Source organism: Camponotus floridanus, unplaced genomic scaffold, assembly GCF_003227725.1.
Source record: "Camponotus floridanus strain SB8 unplaced genomic scaffold, Cflo_v7.5 scaffold39, whole genome shotgun sequence".
NCBI lineage: Eukaryota > Metazoa > Arthropoda > Insecta > Hymenoptera > Formicidae > Camponotus > Camponotus floridanus.
The window spans coordinates 1,312,585-1,331,374 of NW_020229536.1; the positions used below are offsets into that span (position 1 = coordinate 1,312,585).

Below are 18,790 nucleotides of genomic sequence, written 5' to 3' on the forward strand. Positions count from 1 at the left end.
AGTTCAGTAATCGCATTATATAATTTTAAAAAGATTATGTTGCTTAAATATAAAATATACATGAATAATTAAATAAACAAGTAATTGCGTAATATATATAAAATATAATATTAATAAGTCACCAAAACATTGCCAAAAGTATATCAAATGAGATCATTATGATTTTTCTAAAATGACTTTTAGGTGACGTCATAATGATGTCATTATGAGTTTCATATTCTACCTGGGTAATTATGGATCTAGTACGGATATGAACCAATCGGTCGTTTTACCATGGGATCAAAAAGTGAGTTAGCCATATAGTTCCATCGTCTATAGTTCCATCCTCCGAAATGGATCTAGGGGACGCCACTATACAACTTAGTAAAACTGGGTCTGTTCTTTTCAGCTGTACTGCTGCACTAGTGCAATAAGTTAGAAAGAGACAAACATACTTTCTTTCACTCTAACTAATTGCACTAGTGCAGCAGTGCAGCTGAAAAGAACAGGCCCACTGTCACATGAAAAACGATGACATGATCTCTCTCAGGCTTCTACCTGGCCCTGGCTCTTGTAATTTTTAATTTCATTTTGTCTATGATTTTATATGAATAAAAACATGTAATTGTACAAAGATTTAGGTTTAATTTAGTAATAAAACATGATTGTTACGACAGAAGTATCAAATGACGATATGCATTATGACACAATGAGTTTTTACATCGGTCTAGGACTAGCGATTAGTTCTAGCGGATTTATAGGTTAGTGATTAAATGAATTTATTAAAAAAGAAAAGAAATGTCAGTATTTTATTTGTCAATATTAGTTTTATTTAAAAAATAGAATTTATATTATGGATAAGAATTTGAAGTAGATTTAGGTGACATACAAGAGTAACTGGAAATTAATTGTTTTGTTTTAATATAATCTTATATCTTATATCTTTATTCTATTTTATTTAGGTGCCAGTTTTATCATTAAGAAAATAGCTTTAATTCGACTTCAGAGATATGGTGGAACTCGTGCGTCTTCTGGAGGGTTTGGTTATTTAAAAGAATGGATATGGTGGGCTGGTCTATTATCTAGTATGTATAAATCTCAAAAGATTTCAGATGCTATTATTTTTCTGTGTCATGTAAAGAAAAATAATAATAAAAATAATTAAAATGAATGTTATAGTGGGAATAGGAGAAGTGGCAAATTTTATCGCATATGCCTTTGCGCCTGCATCGCTTGTAACACCATTGGGTGCATTGAGTGTTTTAGTATCGGCAGTATTAGCTTCCAAATATCTTAATGAAAAATTAAATCTATTGGGAAAGGTGAGGAAGAGAAATATTAATGATTGCTTAGCGACAATTTATAATATTTTAATGTTGCAATTTATCTTTTAGATGGGTTGTTTATTATGTGTCTTAGGTTCCACTATAATAGTATTACATTCTCCTAAAGAGGAAGAAGTTAGTAGCTTAAGTGATTTAATTATCAAGATAAAACAACCAGGTTTTATATCTTACATTCTAATTGTCATAATCTGTACCTTGTTAATTATATTTTATTTTGGTCCAGCGTATGGCAAACAAAATGTTTCAGTGTATATTTGTTTATGCTCCTCTGTGGGTTCTTTAACTGTTATGAGTTGTAAAGGCCTAGGCTTAGCTTTAAGAGAGACCATATCTGGTAAAGAGAACGCATTTGTCATTTGGCTGACATGGGTCTTCATATTTAGCATTATTCTTTGCATCATAGTACAGATGAATTATCTAAACAAATCGCTTGATTTGTTTGACACATCTATTGTGACACCAATTTATTATGTTCTCTTTACAACATTGGTGATAATTGCATCCGCGATTCTATTCAGAGAATGGGAGAAAATGAGTGTGGAGAATATTTTGGGTGCCTGCTGTGGTTTTCTCATAGTTATAATTGCTATATTCTTATTGAACGCGTTTAAAGAAATAGATATATCTTATGGTAATATTAAGCACATATTGAAACCCAAAAGGGAAATACTTATGAATTATCATTCAAAATGGGAGGATCAAGAAAGAGTAACGAGTAGATTAGAATCTCAACATTTGTTGAGTCATAATTACGCCAATTCAGATCTCACTAGAACTGTCTGAAATTATTTTTAAAGTATAAATAGCACAACAAATTGTGTTAAATTGATATTTTGTAAACATTATAATATATATTAGTATTATATATATATATATATATATATATATATATGTATATATATATATATATTTTATTGTATATAGAAATTGTAAAAAAAAATTATATAATATATTTTGTTGTCTTTCACACACATACACATGTATTATATATAGTGCATGTGTATCTAATTTAATATATATATTCTTTATGTTACTTTCAAATAAAGTATTTAAAACATTAAGTATGTTATTGTTTTAATTGCAAATAGTTTTATTCTCTCCCGGGTTAAAATAAAAAATAAAAAAACAATTATTGGTTTAAACTTTAAAAACTTATTTTTTTCGAGAAAATTAATCTATGGAAAAGCTTATTTATAAAATATTATTTATAGGTAGATATATTTAACATGTGTGTATAAAAAATGAACAATATTTGCAATCTTAATATGTAATATTTACATATGTACAAATTTTTAATCTGAATAATTAATCAGAAAAATACAGTAAAAATTGTTATATTTGTATTTTAAACTGCGTTCTATTTGCTGTTTGTAACATTTGAGAACATCATCTATCTTTATTCAACTTGCAACAAACAACAAGGACAAGATGATCGCGAGCGTCAAGTGAAACATATCTTCGATGGAGACTAGACATATTAGATACGTTCTCCGCATTTGTCAGAATGACATTCAATTTAGCTGCCTTTTCATATATCATAGCATTAATTGGTGACGCATTTTTAATATTTTTTGCGATATTTCATGTACGTTTCCGTAATTTTACAGTGATAAAAATTAAAAGATCATTTCTATTTGCATCAATTGCACATATAACCTTACATGAATATATTCCCGCATATATTACATTACTGTGCGAATAATGTGTTTAATCTTTTAGGTAATCACATTCGATGAATTAAAGACTGGATATAAAAATCCAATCGATCAGTGTAATAATTTAAATCCGGTAAGAGATGTGTATTATATATATGTGTGTGTAAAGATACAAATATTTATATATATGTGTATATATTAATAGTTATTTATACTTTTTCAGCTAGTTCTTCCGGAGTATATATTGCACATTGTCATTAACGTTTTCTTTTTAATCAGTGAACAATATTTTTCACTGTTCATCAATATTCCACTGATAGCCTATCATGTATGGCGATACATGAACAGGCCTTTGATGACAGAATCTGGATTATATGATCCTACAAGCATAATGAATGCTTATGATCTGTCTATTTATCAAAGAGAAGGATGGGTTAAGCTAGCATTTTATCTACTTTCATTTTTCTACTATTTGTACGGGTGAGTTATTCTCTTTTACTCCTCCTCTTTCTTTCTCCATCCTATTTTCTCCTTTTATCAAATATCTCTAATCATGCTTTTAGTATTTTATTATAATTATATTTAAATAGTATTAATTTTTGTTTTGCTGTAATTTATATTTCAGAATGATCAACTCGTTGATTAATTAAAACCAGTAACCATCACAAAATTAATCTTGTTGATGAAAGAATTTTTCATTTTTCTTATGTAATAACGCATATATTGGAAGTACAAGTGGTAATTACAATTAATTTATTGTACTGAACATTTTATAATAACATAACATGAGAGGAGAAAGTTTGTTGATTATATATCTAAATAATCTGTCAACATAACATACCTAAATATTTCTTTATAATATGTCATAATGTGTTTTAAGCAAAATATCATTATTTTAAAAAAGTTCATTTAAAAAAACATTTGAAAAATTATTTACAAAGTAAATATGTATGCATTTTGAGTCTATTAGAATATTGTTATTCTGTTTATTCTTTTAAACATGACACAGAGAAAAAAATATTTTGAGCTAAATATTATATATATATATATATATATATATATATATATATATATATATTGATTTAGTATGTTAACAAAATCATTGATACAATATTCTATATTATAATAAAATGTTGTTTAAAAAAAATTTTGATTAAAGATGAAATTTCAATATGTTAAATATAATAGCTTTATATCTTTACAAATAGCATATGCACTAAATTTATGTTTATTTTACATGTGTAAACACACATTGATATTTATATTAATATATTAATTCTGCAGTCAGCGAGATGTTTACAAGAGCGAATATTTAATAAAACGCATTTTTTCGTAACAAAATACATACTTTACGTTTTGTTGAGTTTTCATAAATTATATAAATTGATTTTTTTAAATATTGAGATCTCTAAATTTCATACATGTGGATCCAGCCTTATGCGTGGTAAAAGGCGATGCGATAGCCAATCAATTTATGGCTAGTTCGTAAAGCTGTAATCACATTACGATTGAAATTGACCAATCAGAATAATCGGCTGACAAATTGCTTTGTTTTGACCTGTAAAAGCCCTAATTTTTCTTTCTTTTAATATTTTTACTACAAAAAATATCATCTTTACAAAGCTTTGAAAAAATACAAAAAAAGTTTCTTAAATATCTAACATTTCTAAGAAAATTGACTAATGTACATTTTAAATAATGGCGCCAAATGTAACAATTTTTCGATTAGTTTCGCCATTTTTGTTCCGAAAATCTCTCGATTAATCACGAAAAAAATGTTCCGTTTTCGGATTCTCTTTAGAGAGAGACTTCGATATAAACTCTATGATATATGTTCATGGTGCAAGCGGAGAACGATTTGTCTCTAATCGGTAAGGGAAAACTAGAGAGAGCGGTTGCTCGGCGTCAGATCGCTGCGTTTATTAATCGAGAAAAAAACCTGAAAAAACCTATTCTCATGAAAATTTATCAGGAGATGGAAGGAGGGGGACAAAAATTACCCCCCGACACAGATATATCCATTTCCCGTGTCTACCTTGACACAATCGATACGTTTCCCAAAGCATTTCTGTCCTCGCACATACATGACGCGCACACATGGCCACCGCTCCCCACGTGCGCGTGTGTGCGTGTGTGTGCGTGTGAGCGAAATGCGGTAATCGCGCAGGCTATGATTCGCGATAAATGAAAATATCGGGGAAATGCGACGATAAGGGAGAAATTTGTGCGCGCGTCAGCTGTCTCATAAGTCACCTCGGACATGACAGATCGCTCCGGGAGGAGAGGCTGTCAAGGGCCCGTGTGGCCCTCGCGATACCATACTGGCTGCGTATAGGAATGTGGCATTTCAAAATGGCTGCCACGGCTATTCTAGTAATTTACAGTCTCGGTAATCCGCCTTTGTTGTCGCGTGTGTGAACCGTGCGAATTCTCGCCAAGAGGCGGCCCCGGCGCGAGGAACTCCGAAGTCGGAGTGACCGATGCGATACGTACGCATGCGGACACGATACGTACACGCGTGTGTGTTGTGTGTGTATGTGTGTGTATGTGTACGTGCATCCGTTCATCTGTCTCTGCTCTAGCTCGACGATCCGCTGTCTCGCGAGAGGTGTGCACCGAGTGATTTAGGGTGAATCTCGCGCGCATCGCTGACGTTTGGGCCGTCCTGTCACCTCGCCTCGCGCGCTCGGCTCGCCAGAGGCAGCGGCGAGGAACGCTGGGAAGCGAGCCAGGGGAATAATATGCTCGGGACGGCTGCTGTCGTCTGTCACCCCATCGGAAGAAGCCTGTCCCGCGGGATCTCGGCTCGTACGTTTGTTGTCACGTTGTAACGTCTCAGGTGCGTTGACATTTAAGCTTGTCACCTGTTTACCGTCGTCCTTAGAATTCTCCCGAAGGGTTTAGCAATATGCCTGGAGATAGGTTAGCCACTTATCAATCGCGTGCTACGAGGATGCCGAGAAGCGACTATGCGAAATATGCCTAGTGTGCCTGCCGAGTCTCTGCCAATCTCATCGAGCGAGGTTGTTTTTCAAGACGGCGTGAGGAATAGCTCCTTGCGTTTTTTTATCTACGTTTTTCTAACTAATATATCTTCTTGTTATTGTGTACGTCATTTGAGCGACAGGAGTCACCCCCGAGCTCTTTTGAGCGTGTTTTGAATTCGACTAGCTGTCCTGACTAGAGAGCTGTCACCAATCATGACGCTAGAAAGTATCCGCAACAGGACAAATTAGCAGTGGATCTGGTATTCTGTAAGTATTATCTTGTTATGTGAATTAAGTATATGTTTGTATGTCAATTTCTACATTTAGATATAATATAAAGACAATCTTAATCTTGATTCATATTTCAATAGGATTGTATAAAACAAAGTCTTTATTATATCTCAATAAACATAATGTAAAGTTTGTAAAAAATATAGCATGCGTATGTGTAAAAAGAAACAAAGAGAGCTTAATAATTATAACAATATATATTAATTGGATATTATAATTATAAATGTTGATATAATTATTATTATACATTAATTATACATGTTGATATTGATATTTCTCAAAAAATGAAATTAATAAGCTTAAAATAATACTTTCAAGAAATTAAATTTAATTGTCTTATGTAGTCTATACAGTTGTGCATTATATTGTTTATATATTAAAGAAAAGAAAAATATATCTTTTATTTTAACATCAGTAATCAGTATAAATTTCGTTCTATTAAAGTTTAGATAAATTTAATTAAATTTTTGTATGTTTTGTCTCTGTTCAACGTATCAATTTATCCTGTTTATGTAAATTCTGTACATCTGTAGTAATATACAAAAAATATACAATGAAATATGATATACAAAATATACAAATGTATAATAATAATATACACAAAAAAACAAAATTAAAATTAAAAAAAAAAAAATTGTAATGCACAACATTTCTGTTTTCCTTTTACTTTGATAAGATTTATTTAATTCTCAGATTATTACATATTATTTTTAATCAAGTTTAATAAAAACATTATTTTTGTTGTAGATACATTTATATATGCCACAACCAGATTAAAGCTAGGTCCTAAAGGGCCTAGCATGGGCCACTATGAATCCACCTGCGGTCAACAAATCGAGCACTCGCGGCTCTGGATACCACCAAAAGGCATTAGCTGAGATTCGCAATTCGCTACTACCATTTGCGAATATTGGCGGGGTTGGAGAGGTGGGTTCCAGTGCTGCTAGCACTATCTCTACTGTATCTACGACCAGTGGTATTAGCTCCGCCTCGGGTCTTAGTGGGCTATCCGGTGCTTCTGGTTCCACTGTCGATAAACCGGATCAGCGACAGGCATTGGGACAATTATTAGCCATGGGATATTCAGAGGTGAGACAGAAGAATACAGCATATTCTTTCTATGTCATCGGGAGAAAATATTGCAGTCACGGGTTTATACATTGCTGCGTTGAACTGCTACCTCTACTCATGTTATGAGTCTTGGGAATTATTTAACGCATAGAAAGGTTGCAATATATTCTTTCGCAGTTTTCTCTTGAGAGATTTCAGTGTATTATTAATTATAATCTCAATAAATCTAACGATATACGATATATATAGCACTTATTCGATAAAATCATTTTACAGGATATAGGTTTACGCGCCATGAAGTTCGCAGGATGGCGATTAGACGCAGCGATAGAATACTTGAAACAAACTCAGGGGGAATCTCTGAACGGGCTCGGTAAACTCAATAGCAAACTCATTAGGAAACCGAGTCTCGAGAGAGATTTGGGCTTGCAACGCGGCAGTCCCGCATTGGACAGTGGAGCGGGTAGCTCGCGATCCGATAGTCCACGCCTCACAGAACTTAGCACGCATCAACAGTTAAGCCGCCAATACTCGCCTAATAACTTTGTGGAACGGGAACCACCGCCTCCTCCGCCGCCTCGATGCAGTTCCACGCCACCACCACCACCGCCGCCTCACGCGCCATATAATCAGCCTAATGTGCCTACCAACATGCAACAAATGCTCAAGCGAATGTCCCCAGCGCCAGTCGTGCCGACAAGACCGACAGTGACGACGTCCAACTCGGTTGGTGCTACATCAACCTCAGTAAATCCGCCGCAGCGCGGTACTAGTCCGGTGGCGAGCGTTAATAATTCTGGCAGTCGTCAGCCAATGATTGTGCAAAATGGTCCTCAAGTACAACAGCAATTAACGCAGCAGATGCAGGCCCTCAGCATTTATCAGACGAGCAATAGCAACACGAGTATTCAGATTGAACCTCCGCCACCTTATCCCATAGTTCCATCCTCATCCGCTGGTCAAGCAGTGCAGCCGCCCTCTTATAGTGTCTCTATGCAGAATCGGCAAAGTCCCACACAGTCGCAGCAAGATTACCGTAAGAGCCCGTCGTCAGGCATCTATTCAGGTCCGACGTCGGCTGGTACGCCCAGTCCTATCACCGTGTCCACGATATCGCCTAGTAGCACGCAGACGTCAATGGCACGACCGACGCCGTTGCAAGCGTGGGGCGCGCGGCAAGCTAAAACACAACCGCCGATCATCATGCAATCAGTGAAAAGTACGCAAGTGCAGAAACCTGTGTTGCAGACTGCTATTGCTCCCACAGCGCCGCAGCCGATTTCTACTACCAACAATACACCACCACCGCCTCCTTCTTACGCTTCGTCCATTCAACAGAAACAACAGCAACAACCACTGCCTGCATATCCACCCATGAACAATGTGGCCACACCGTCCACTAATATACCGACAACAGAACCTCCAAGTTATGCAACGACGATGCAGGCATTAGCGGCACAACGCGGTATACATCATCCATTGCCGCCGCCACCTTACAGCACTCCCACTGAAGATACATCGATTATGTCTTCTACGATAGAGAGCAACAGTGGGCCGCGATCATCCCCAATTGCTCATCATCCACCACTTCAAAGGAAATACTCGCCAGTCGACAACTGTCAACACACGATGGATGCACCATCTCTACCGCCAATTGCCTCGACCTCAATGTCTGTAAGGAATAACAATAATCATTCATCCTTGCCCGAAGGTACCGCCACCGTTGGTATCAAAGGTAGTGGCAACACCAAAAGCGATCACAGCGGTAAAATCAAGCATCAATCTCCTATACCCGAGCGCAAAACCATGAGCATAGAGAAGGAAGAAGAACGCAGGGATTGCAAAGTAAGAAATTATTCTCCTCAGGCTTTCAAGTTTTTCATGGAACAGCATATAGAAAATATTCTCAAATCGCATAAACAACGTCTCTATCGACGTATGCAGTTAGAAACGGAGATGGCGAAAATCGGCCTGAGTGCGGAAGCACAGTGCATGATGAGGAAGATGTTGTCGCAGAAAGAATCTAATTATATCAGATTAAAACGGGCGAAAATGGATAAGTCAATGTTCACCAAGATCAAACCAATCGGTGTCGGCGCATTCGGTGAAGTCACGCTCGTTAGGAAGCTCGATACCAATCAGTTCTACGCAATGAAAACCTTGCGTAAAGCCGACGTGTTGAATCGCAATCAAGTTGCTCACGTGAAAGCCGAGCGTGATATATTGGCAGAAGCTGACAATGAATGGGTCGTCAAACTCTATTACTCGTTTCAGGATAAAGATAATCTGTACTTTGTGATGGATTACATACCCGGTGGAGACTTGATGTCGCTATTGATTAAACTCGGCATCTTCAAGGAACCATTAGCAAGATTCTACATCGCCGAACTCACATGTGCGGTTGAAAGCGTTCACAAAATGGGATTTATTCACAGAGACATTAAGCCAGACAACATCTTAATTGATCGTGACGGACATATCAAACTGACCGATTTCGGCCTCTGCACGGGATTCCGTTGGACTCACAATTCTAAATATTATCAACAAAACGGTAAACATACTTCAGTCATTTCTTTTTGCATAGATATTCAAATATTGGATTGCTTACAAAAAATTGCAATAATTTGCATAACAAAATTAAAAGCAATGTGTTTATATTCATTTATATTTATTTAGATATTTCTTTTTATTAGGTAATGTATGCATCGTATTTTTTTGTTCGAAAAATATATTCGTATCAGTCAGAATGAAAAATTGACATAAATTTTGTAAGCCATCAAAATACCGATTTTTCTTCTGTTAAAAGAATTTGCAAGGATAAATGATAATTGGAAAGTATTAATATGGAGATATAAGATAGGCATTTCAATTTAACTAATTTTTGGCGAGATATAATTTCAAATTTTCTGAGAATTTTGTCCAAAATAATAAAAAAGATAAATTTACGTTCAAAAAATGTTATAAAATAGTATTATACTTTAAAATATAAAGTATTCTCTGTAACTAGATGAGATTTTATTTTTAAAACGTCATTAAAGATACAAAGAAATAATGTAAGGCAAAATTAAATGGCTTTAAACGCTCTATATTTTTATGTTATTTTATGCATTTTTGTGAATTGTCAATTCCACTCTGTATTTCTATCATTTAAAATCATTTAACAATTTAAAATCATTTAATTTTGCTTTACATTTTTAATCATACATTTTGAAGATACATTTTTGCTTAGTTGTGTAAGATAATTTATATATATCTTTAACTGGTTAAACTTTTTCTTTTAAGGATTCTCAAAATATAACATGTATCTAGAAGATATGATAAAATTTTAATAATTAAAAATAATATAAAACTTGATGATTTTTATTATATGATTAATTATTTGATGGCTGTGATAAAAATGACGATAATAATAACTGCTTCGATATCGTAAAATATATAAAATAGTATGCTGATGTATCTTTTTCTATAATTTTAGGTCATGGTAAGCAAGATTCGATGGATCCAGCTGACGATTGGAATAACGAATGTCAGTGCATACAATTGAAGCCATTAGAACGTAGACGACATAGAGAACATCAAAGGTGTTTGGCGCATTCTCTGGTTGGAACACCAAATTATATCGCACCGGAGGTTTTACAACGTACAGGATATACCCAGTTATGCGATTGGTGGAGTGTAGGAGTAATTTTGTATGAAATGTTGGTCGGTTCTCCACCATTTCTTGCCAATACGCCCGCTGAAACTCAATATAAGGTATGCAGAATATTTCTCTTTCTCTGTCTCCCCTTTTCCTTCTTTCTCCTTTGATTTTCTCTTTTACTTTCTTCCTTCGTCTTCTTTTTCTTCCTTCTTCCCTTTTTCTCTCTTCTTTTTTGACTTAAAATTCATATTCAGCAAAAATATATAAATACAAATGTTAATAAAAAGTTTTTTCTACTGTTGAATGTATTCCTCAAAGAATTAAATTTATATTGTAAGAACTGTGAAATTTTCTTCTGGAAAATGAGAATCTTTACTGATCAATCAAAATCTATCTTCTTAATAACACATATTTAACATTCTTATTTTCATTATAAATATAAGAAAAATAAAAAAATCAAGTCTTTAGAGATAGATTGTTTTTTAACGTTTTTTTCAATATCTTTTTAATAATAAATGCTTTTTTGTTTTATTTCTGCAGGTCATTAATTGGGAAACGACGCTTCATATACCGAAACAGGCCAATCTATCGCCAGAAAGTATGGATTTAATATTAAAACTCTGTGTTGGTGCCGATCGTCGGTTAGGTAAAAACGCGAATGAAGTTAAAAATCATCCGTTCTTCGCAAATATTGACTTCGAGAAGGGATTACGACGCCAAATGGCACCACATATACCTCGTATAGAATATCCAACTGACACGAGTAATTTTGATCCCGTTGACCCCGAAAAGTTGCGCAACTCAGAGTCATCGGATTCAAACAAATCAGATGAGTTATTGGACAATGGGAGGCCATTTCACGGTTTCTTCGAGTTCACATTCAGACGTTTTTTCGATGATGGTGGTGGTCCTGCGTATCCTAGTCGAATCAGTTTGGACGACAACGATAATCAAGGTCCTGTTTACGTATGACATTAGGCTAAGCTTATGATTTATGAGCACTCTGCTGCCTATTATTTTCTTCGTTTAATATTTCTCTACCGTCATTTTTTTTCCGTTCGACATTTTATGATTCAAGATAATTTTTCGTTTTATTTTTTCTTTTAGACATATTTTTATTATATTTCGCCATATATATGATGATTTTCTATTTGATATTTAAAACACAATATTATTTTGGCAACAGATATAATCATGCTTTTATAACAAATGTCGATTAGAATATATTAGGAGGAAAAATTAGAAGGTAAAGTATTTTCTATCATTTCTATTTATAATATATTCCAATCGATATTTGTTATAAAAGCATGACTATATCTGTTGTCAGAGTAGAATTGTGTCTTAATTAAATTAATTGTCTGTAATTAAATAAGGACCCTTACTTTCTGATATTTCTTTGTATATGCAAGGAACATCAATAATTTCTTTATTTTTAATTTCGACATTTTTAAGTTAAACACATCATACTTGTTCACATATCATGTTGGAAACTATCTCAGAAGAATCAGTAAATTGGTAATAAATAATTTTATGCGTCTGCCGCATCAGGATTAAATGTAAGATTAATGAAATGTAATATAATTTGTATCATTTTCAAATTAGCGATATAACATTCGATTCTTCTTAGAGGTAATAATTATGATACATGAGTATCTACGCACTATTCGTCTGACTTGAAAATGTCGAAAATAAGAAACATTTATTAATGCTTTCTCTCTGTACATATATAAATACATATATTATATTTTGTATATATGTACATACATTTTTCATTAATGCTTTAGTATTTTTGCATCTAAGAGAGAATGAGCGAGAACGAGCGAGAGATTACATTTTTGGGTGCAGTATCTAAATATTCGTGCATCATGACATAAAGTTCAATCTGATAATTTGCCATTTATAAGTCTAAAACATTAAACATATTACGTTTATATTTACATTTGACATTCATAGTTCTAAAAAAATTAAACATAGAGTTAAAAGATAAAATAATTCATGTAATATTACATTAATAAGAATGTAGCAGTAAATTATTTATTATTAATTATGTATTTATTATTAATTGCGTAATAATTACGGAATAATTAATTATGGTGCACGAATATTTGGACTAATCAAAAAATAATTTAATTAGAGTACAGAAGTACTGACATTAATACATGTTGCGTAATTGGCTAACAGTCAATTAGCAAGTCTCAAATCTATTATATGATAAATTTATTGAATTTAACATTTTTCAAATTAGAAGAAGTGTTATGATACATCAAATAATATCCGAAGGAGATAGCGACATGGAATATCTCTTTGTCTCTCTCAGTATAGATTAGTAAAAAAGTTTATTTTGTTCTACAAAAACAAATAAGCTTGAATTGCTTAAATATAGTAAATCCTGATCAAAAATTTTTAATGAAACTTATGTACAAAATCACAATACAAAATCTTTCAATATACATGTGTTTAAAAGAAAAGATATTTTCTGAGATTTTTTCAGATCTTTTTCTCTATATAAGGAAGAGTTATAAGGAAGAGTTCCTTTTAAATTGTGCTGAATTTGTGAAAAGAAGTGATCTGAAAGAAAGATAGAATCTTTCGAGTTATTATTTTTTAAGCACTTGCAAAATTAAAACTTTATACAAGCCTCATTAAAAATTTAGCAAATGTTATAAGTAATAATATCGTAGACTTATATAAAGTTATATAATCAACATTTTTAGATCAACATTTTTATGTGATAGCTGAAGAAAGAAAGTTCCGACAAGATACTTTGGACAGAAATATATAAGATGTTTTCTTTATTACACAATATTCTGGAAAGGGATAAGAGTGTAAAAGAATATTTTTCTTTCTTTTTTCTCATTAGCACAGAAGTAATCAGATAAGTATCTTTAGTTAAAGTATTTTTATTGCTTTTTCTTATCAATGTTATCTTCAAATGAAAGCGCTCAATTTATTTACATAAGTCTATGGTAAACTTATAACATCTATATTTATTTTTTAATGATTTATTTTCCTGATTGTACTAAAAGAGACAATGGCTGCATTCAGTAGAACGAAATGCTTAAGTATTATAATTATAATATTACGTCATAAGAAAGATCGCAATCTAGTAAAGAAACGAAAAATGTTACATAATGTATTGCAACAATTGGAAGAATTTGTTGTTTTGTGATATATTAATAATGATAATAGCAGAATCTTATCTTTAGGAGTACAATAATCTTATTAATTTTCACTTTATGGAATATGGAAAATTCTTGGAATACAAAAGTTAACTGATATCTCTTTATAGTGCGAACTGTCCAATCCGCGGGAAATATTTTTCTTCTTTTTATCTTTTTTTTTTAATTTGAATGGAAATTGTAAAGAAGTTTAATTCTTGTCGGTTTGGCTAGAAACAGATAATAATGTATGTAAAATTCAATTTTGATATTGATTAACATAAAATTTTTTTTCCAAATAAAGGATGTGCCTTAAAACTGTCTTCTTCCATTTATCGGTGAAAATGAAATTTTGGATGGAAATCTATATAGGAACTTGATTATAACAAGCTTTTTGCATACAGAACACGTGTGACAAGAAGTGATACGATAGCCAATCGATGTATGATTGAAAGTACAGTGACGTTCAACGCTCACTTTCTGCATCAAAAAACTCACGTAATTAAAAATAAACATACCAATTTATTATTTTTGGTTTATAACATCTCTTGACATTAAAAGTGAGCGTCGTCAAGTTCGTACTTAGACTAAATATTGAAGAATTAAAATTGAAATTTGGCTAATCAAAGTAAAGAAGTTTTTTCCTTTTATTTTGATTAATCTTTACTTTTCAATCTTCAATTTTCAATGCATAGTATCAGATAGAAGCTTATATGAAAGATATTTTTTCCCATAAAAGTTAATTAGCTAACACGCCATTGATTGACTAAAATGTCGCTTCCCAGATAGTAAAAATAATCATTTTAACATTAAAATGATTTTTACTATTTATATTTTTCTGCACTTAAAGCCCATGGCATATAAATACATAAGCAATACAATATTTTTTATTTGTTTATTGCTTACATCTTACAATCGATTCATGAGAATACTTGAATACTTGACTGTGATCGGCTTGAATCTGTTTAGGCCTAAGAAGAACATAGAAGTTAAAGTAATATCAATTTGACGTTATATTGATATACCAAATTTACGTTATATTTTGATCAATTTGACATCAAATTATGTTGATAATTTTTATGTTTTTTTTAGGAAGATTATTCACATAAATTTGCATAGACATGGACATACATAAAGAAATTAACTAATAAGTATTTAATGTATAAGATGCCATATTGCTCTCTTCTACGTATTAGATTAGTTGATTTCTTTATTATATATTTTATTTTATATATGTTATCGATATATATATGCAAATTTATTTAAATAAGTTTTTACTATTTATGTTTCTTTTATATATCATGGGTTTAACAAACTGAGTTTAACAAGTTGAGTCACAAGCGTGCTGTGTATGTAAAAATCTATAAAGAAAATATATGCAATATTTATATTTGTGAAAGTATATTTATATATGTAGAGCCAAAATTATATACAGGGTGTCACTTAATTGGCGTCCTCTATTTAGATAGCGATATTCCTCGTGGAAAACTGAGTCGAAAAGTCCTGAACCATGTTTTTTCTATAATAAAGCGGTAATTATTGAGTAAAGTTGCGTCAATAAGCACCGACTTTCAGCCTCCTTGACGAAATTTTCTTGAAGAAAACGCTTTTAACGGAAGAAATATGATTTTTAATGCAAAATAAAGTTTTTCGCATTATAGAAGAAAAAAATGGTTTAAAAGAAATGGTTTCAAATTTTTTTCATTATAGAAAAAAATGATTCAGGACTTTTCGACTCAGTTTTCCACGAGGAATATCGCTATATAAATAGTGGGCGCCAATTAAGTGACACCTTGTATATATGTTATATATATAATGAGGCCAAATTTAAGGAGATTTTATTGTAGTAAAAGTATATAATCGAATTAGCGACAATAATGTTATTTAACATTAATGCAATTAAATGCAGTGTACTTTTAATGTAACGGAACCTTGGGAATCGCTAAATAAACATATTGCAATTTAATGGAGTACTTAGTATCGTTCAGCAGAAAATCATAAATGAATACAAAACAGTTACGCTTGCTGAATGCATCCAACAATATCCGACAGTTGTTATCTTCTTCTATTAATAGTGCCAAAGCTCTTTTTAACAGGGTTTCCATATGACGTTAAATCGGTAATTGAAATGCATAACTTACTGGGAAAATAGAATTTATTGGATTTTTATGTCATCGATATTACGGACTTCTATATATTTTATTAAACCGCTAATACTATTAATATCAATGTTTTACCCTATAAGATGTAGCCATGTTAGTGGTTTAATATAAGATATATTAGATTGGATCAAAAAGTAAAATTTCTTATCTTATTATGATTTTTATTTATCACTTATCCACAAATTGGATTTAAAGTGTAAATAGTATTTAATATAAGCTAATGACTATTTTTTTATAATCTTCAAAAAGATTGATGCATTTATCTCTTGAAAAACGGTTTAAAAAAAGGTTTAAAACAGGTTTAAACAGATTCTCTCTAAAAATCTGGCTCTTGATATAATTTATTTAAACTGTATTTAACATTTAAATTATTCTTATCAGAAAATCAGAAAGAACCAGATCTAGATTATAGGCAAAATTTGCTTTATAATCAAATAATCATTACAAAAGTTTTTGAATTCGATATGTAGAATGAGATCTAGCATTATCGCGATGAAAATTCATAAGAAAAAAGCTTGGGTTCTCTAGAAAGAAGGGAAATCTTTAAATTCCTGCCAAAAGATTAGTGCATCAATCTTTTTGAAGACTATTTTGAAGTCGGTTGTTCTAATATCTATTTTTTAACATAATAAATCCAATTTATGCATAAATTATAAATATAATAAAAAGAAGAAATAAATAGGGAATTTTTATCCATTTCAATAGAAGTCTGTGATGTTAATCCAATCTATATATTCTGCCTAATTTAGATATGTCCTTGCATCGCTGTTAGTGTCTTCTAAGCCTAATTTACACCAATCGTTTTATAAGCGTATCAAATGGTAAATAAATAATAAATTAACTTAGTTATTGGCTGGTAGTTCAAATGCACTATTTGATATGAGTATCAAACGGTCGGCCAGTATAAATTTGGCTACAATATATGTAAAAGTTTATGATTGATATAATAAGTAGAAAAAAATGATACTAATAGTCGATTAATATCATTAAATTAAAAAGTCCATAGTATTCAACCGACAAATGAAAAATAATAAATAGTTATTTTTGGATTTCTATGAAGCTGCTATTGCTTTAATTTTAATTCGTTTCACAATTACGAATTCATTGAAAAATTAATACAGGAAAATTGTGCTTCCCAATTAGAATAACAAAATAATAAGAAAATTTTGGATGTTCTTATAGAAGAATGTGAAGTTTATTAAGGACGAGAAGAAAATGAAGAATGGACATGTTTAGAGATTTAATGAGTAATAATGTTAAATCTAAAAAAATGGTGTTAAATCTGGTTATATGTGCAATTTACAAATTTCTGAAAAAATGTAGCAGAATTAATTGAACATATCTAATTTGTAAACGATCTCTCAATATATAGAGTGTTCAATGGGAAGTTATTGAAACTAAATTAGCTGTCATTTTAAAACGTATAAAGCGTAGGAAAAGTAAAATATCTTCTAACAGAGGATATTTAGCACTTTTATTTACATATATACATCGGATTTTTATCATTTAATTAAGCAGAAACTAAGTCTTTTTTAGAAATTATAAAAAACTTCACCGTGTAACATCTCTCTTGAGATTGATTCAGAAAAACAGACTTTCTGTTTTTATTCTGATGTGTATTCAAAAATATATACCGTATTATGAAGATTGTCGATATTTGGCATTTTTTTATAAATATTTATTAAATGATAAAAATATGACCTGAGACATGAATATTATGAATGTAAATGATAATATAATATAATATAATATAAATAATAGCTATGGATATACAGGTTCAAAGATAAACGATCAAACTTTGCCAGTATATTCTATAAGCAGAAATAAGAAAAAAAATGTTATACAAATATATAGATTCAAAAATATGTTTCATATTATCACGTTATATTGAAAAAAAGGAGTTAATTTAATTTTTCATTGAATCCTGTTTATTAATTTCGATCGCGAATCGACGTGTGATACATTTAAAATCTGATTATACGAGCCAAATAGTTAATCCTCTTTAAATAAATATTCATCAACTCTTACAGCATAATTTATTAACAGTAAATCTTCACTCATTTTTAATATTTTTGCTCTAATATTTTAGTAAAGCCATTTTTGAACTTATTGCTTATATAACATTTTTTCTCATAAAACTGGTGAAATTGATCATTTAATTTTAAAATATCTTATATAAATAATAATCTTAGAAAGAAGGTGATTTTAAATTAGAAAAAAATCTGATAGAAGATATTAATTCTAAAAATAGATGATAACATAAAAATTAAAATTAATCAAATAGAGATGAAATATGAAAGAATAAATTAAATTATTAGGAATTTAATTAGGTATTTAATTAAATTTTCAAAGACAAGTGCAATATATGTTAGAAATAAGGCAAATAAAGCGTATAGTATTTTATAGTAAATAGAACACTATAAGAAATGGAAACAAATACTGCCTTAATGTTACATACAAATTTATTGAAATGTGTTGTGCATTTTGAAAACTTTATTATA

The 18,790-nt window shown here is 31.3% G+C and overlaps 3 protein-coding genes across 4 annotated transcripts; all 3 read left to right on the forward strand.

Annotated features, from left to right (window-relative positions):
• The first annotated feature begins 477 nt into the window (after nt 1-477).
• On the forward strand, nt 478-2,156 carry LOC105254964 (magnesium transporter NIPA2). Of its 2 annotated transcripts, XM_011263976.3 has the most exons (5): nt 478-552; nt 657-740; nt 942-1,064; nt 1,159-1,301; nt 1,374-2,156. In XM_011263976.3, the coding sequence occupies exons 2-5, from the start codon at nt 674-676 to the stop codon at nt 2,106-2,108; spliced, it is 1,068 nt and encodes a 355-aa protein (XP_011262278.1). In that variant the 5' UTR covers nt 478-552; nt 657-673; the 3' UTR covers nt 2,109-2,156. The 2 variants fall into 2 exon arrangements, with proteins under 2 accessions (XP_011262278.1, XP_011262277.1); XM_011263975.2 differs by lacking the exon at nt 478-552 and having other exon boundaries at nt 563-740.
• Nucleotides 2,157-2,729: 573 nt separating this feature from the next.
• LOC105254962 (protein cornichon) lies at nt 2,730-3,821 on the forward strand. The gene is made up of 4 exons (XM_011263973.3): nt 2,730-2,910; nt 3,045-3,113; nt 3,204-3,460; nt 3,606-3,821. Exons 1-4 carry the CDS (start codon nt 2,830-2,832, stop codon nt 3,628-3,630), a joined length of 432 nt encoding a protein of 143 aa, XP_011262275.1. The 5' UTR covers nt 2,730-2,829; the 3' UTR covers nt 3,631-3,821.
• Nucleotides 3,822-4,784: 963 nt separating this feature from the next.
• Nucleotides 4,785-12,092, forward strand: LOC105254961 (serine/threonine-protein kinase Warts). The gene is made up of 5 exons (XM_011263972.3): nt 4,785-6,234; nt 7,006-7,347; nt 7,606-9,880; nt 10,805-11,082; nt 11,510-12,092. Exons 2-5 carry the CDS (start codon nt 7,069-7,071, stop codon nt 11,939-11,941), a joined length of 3,264 nt encoding a protein of 1,087 aa, XP_011262274.1. The 5' UTR covers nt 4,785-6,234; nt 7,006-7,068; the 3' UTR covers nt 11,942-12,092.
• Nucleotides 12,093-18,790: the final 6,698 nt, after the last annotated feature.